The sequence below is a fragment of the Myotis lucifugus genome, unplaced genomic scaffold, assembly GCF_000147115.1.
Source record: "Myotis lucifugus unplaced genomic scaffold, Myoluc2.0 scaffold_105, whole genome shotgun sequence".
NCBI lineage: Eukaryota > Metazoa > Chordata > Mammalia > Chiroptera > Vespertilionidae > Myotis > Myotis lucifugus.
The window spans coordinates 3,103,868-3,106,964 of record NW_005871153.1 but is presented as its reverse complement, the minus strand read 5'-3'; the positions used below and the strand labels follow the sequence as shown (position 1 = coordinate 3,106,964).

The 3,097-nt window shown below is 51.9% G+C and overlaps 1 protein-coding gene across 1 annotated transcript in view; it reads right to left on the bottom strand.

Annotated features, from left to right (window-relative positions):
• Positions 1–3,097, bottom strand: part of MYLK (myosin light chain kinase) — a 262,717-nt gene that overhangs the window by 87,220 nt on the left and 172,400 nt on the right. Inside the window, 1 exon segment of the mRNA XM_006092848.3 lies at positions 328–465. Within this exon segment, the coding sequence (XP_006092910.1) occupies positions 328–465 (138 nt within the window).

Here is a 3,097-nt window from a genome sequence, read left to right as displayed (position 1 = left end):
AAATTTGAATAGAGCAACTGAGAGCATCTTCCAAGGGTTGGGAAGTCTTCACATCATCTGGTTTAGTACCTGTGTTCAAACCTCCCAGCTACATTGGGTTTTCACATCAATCCCTCACCCTCTAGCCGTGGCCATCTCCTCCCCTGGACCATGTGACTTCCAACACAGAAATCCCTGCCCAGAGAAAGAGGAAGGAGGGACCCAGAGGCTCTGCGTCGTTGGGCCCACTGAGGGTCCCATGCCTGTTTCCTGGTACACCAATGATCTGAGGGGACCTCAGGGAACAATGCTCCCTCCTACCCCAAGGAGATAGCTGCAGCGACAGACCTGACACCTGGACTGTCATGGTGACCTGGCTTCCATCCATGACCTTGAGGTCAGAGAGGCCTTGCAGGAAACGGGGCGCAGCGGGCTTGCTGGGGGCCGTGGGCAGAAGGTACTCACTCTTCCTGTCACTCTTCTTTTCTGTGTGGCAGACAACAGACGTGGGATCAACATTTGTCCATTCGTTTGACAAACACAGACTAAGTGACCCCTGGGCAGCGGACTGCCAGGCTCCGCTCCCCCTAGAAACTGACCACCGAGAGAGGAGTGTGGGGAGGCCCTGGAATCCGCTGGGGACTAGGCGTGCCTGCTTCCCTGCCTGATGTGGCCGTGCTCTTGCCAGACAGCAGGGAAAGAACAAGGCCCTGCAGGGCCCAATCCAGGTTCTGGTTCCTCAGGAGAAAGTCACGGGGGTGAGAGGGCATCTTATGAGATTGTGTTTTTCTTAAATTTATTTACTTTTTTAAACAAAGGACACCCTCGTGTGACACAAAAGGTACTGAAGGGTACATGTAACGTCTCCCTTCCATCCCGTCCTCCAGCCATCAAGTGTCTATCTCTCCCCAGAGGCAACCGATTTTCAGTTTCTTGCTCATCTTACCAGAGGGGATCTATGTGTATAACACAAGCAAAAGGCACACTCTTTTATTTCCTCCTCTTAAAAAAATGGCAGCACAGTGCACACAATGACTGGCATCTTGCTTTTTCACTTAGCCATGTATCTTGAGGTCTCTTGTAAAATAGAACTGAAGAGCTTCCTCATTGTTTTCTGTGACTGCATGATGCTCCGTTGCCCTGTCATGAGATTTTAAGCACCCAAGAAAGCCAAAGACATAACATGCACTGGAATGACTAAAATTGAAAAGACCGATCACCCTAAGCACTGCTGCGGTGGGGTGTGGAGCAACGGGGAGCTCATAGAATGCTGTGGGGGTGTAATTCGGAACACACCCCTTTGAAAGCAGTTTGGCAGTTTCTTAAAGAGTTAAACATACATTTACAATATGATCCAGTGATTCTACTCTTGGCTACTTATACAAGAGAAGTGGGAGCACATATTTATTCAAAGACTTGTCCACAAACGTCCATAGCAGCTTTATTATTAATGGCCCTAAACTGAAGACAACCTATCGACAAGTGAATGAATAGACAAATGGTGATTTAGCCATACAACGGAATACTACTCAGCAAAAAGGAATGGATTCATGATAGACACTAGCGCTACGACAGGGACAAATCTCACAAAAAATTACAATGAATAAAGGGAACCAGACAAAGAAAGAGTACATACTGGATGATTCCATTTACATAAAATGCTAGGAAATGTAAAATACAGTGACAAAAATGGTTGGAGGGATGGACTATAAAGGGGCATGAAGAAGCATTTGGGGTGATGGAATGATGGAGAAGTCAGTGGTGAAGGTTTTATAGGTGAAGGTTTTATAGGTGAAGGTTTCAAATTAAATAGCATAAATATATGCAGTTTATTGTACATCAATATTACCTCAGTAACAATGGGGAGAGGGGCAGGGGTCTCTCTCTCTCTCTCTCTCTCTCAGAGGGAGAGAATGCACCAGCTAGTCAAAGACATAAACTAGATAAGTCTTTGGGTTCAGGGCTGGCCCACTCATTCCCACTCATCTTTCTGTGGAGATGGATTGACAAACAGGCTTTCCATTATTCTCGGAAGCAGGGCTGTGACCTGCCTCATGGGAGCCGAAGGGGAAGGGCAGCAAAGGGCCTGAGCTGGAGTCTACTACCCACCCAGGACAGCCTGGTGCACAATGAGCTCATGGCTGCCCCGTCTCTGATCTTGGCCTCTGTCCTGCCAGCCAGGTGGCTGTGACCTTCGATAATTCTTTTTGCTAGTTTTATTATTTTTGCCTTTTGGTGGGGCAGGGGCAAGGGCAGAGAGGGCTATGGTATCTCTAACTCAGACACTAAGCTTAGGGGAAAGGGGACTCTGGTATGTTGGCTCCTTTTGGCCCAATACCAGGGTCACCAATACCAGGTCTCCAGGAAGCCGGCGGCGTGGGATACACGTCCCGGGTGCTTCCCATACCCGGGAGAGGCCTCCATATTTGCCAATGAATTTTTATCTGTTGGTCCTGAAAACAAAATACAGCCCACTGCACAGCTCTGCCAGCCCAGCCTCTGGGAGTGACGATGGGAAGGCCTAGGTCCTAGGCCCTAGGAGGCTGGAGGAAAATCCCCATCGGGTGCCCTGTGAAGGGCATGGAGCTGAAGAGCAGGGCGGCCGAGCAGGGAAACCCTGTAGCCCATGAGGAGAGCACAGGCTCTCAGGCCCCTGCTCCCTGCCCCAGCCCGCGGCATTGCTGCCTTTGACAGAGGGGCAGCCAGGCGGCAGGCAGGAGGCCCGGGAGGGGCTGGGCCCAGCACTGGAGGTGCAGAGACCCCGGTGCTCTGACTGGGCGGCAGTGGCCAGGAAAGCGGGCTGCCTCGGGAGAGTTGAGGAATTTCCTGTCATGCACAGACCGAAAGGCTTGAGGACAACATGTTTTCGCCTGTCCGGAGCCCTTCCCGTTCCCGCCTCCCTGCTCTCTGCCAGAGTCCCAGCCCCACAGAGCTCCTGGCAGATGCACCCTTGTTCCTCAGCCACCCCCGCCCCCATCCTCTCTGGGGTCTTCCCTGCCCACTGCCCTGACCTGGGGCTTTGACAGCCTATGGGTCTCGGCCAATGGGAACGTGAAGCATATCTGTGCCTCTCTCTCCTGAGAGGTGCCTGTCTCCCCCCGCCCCCCCCCCCCCCCCC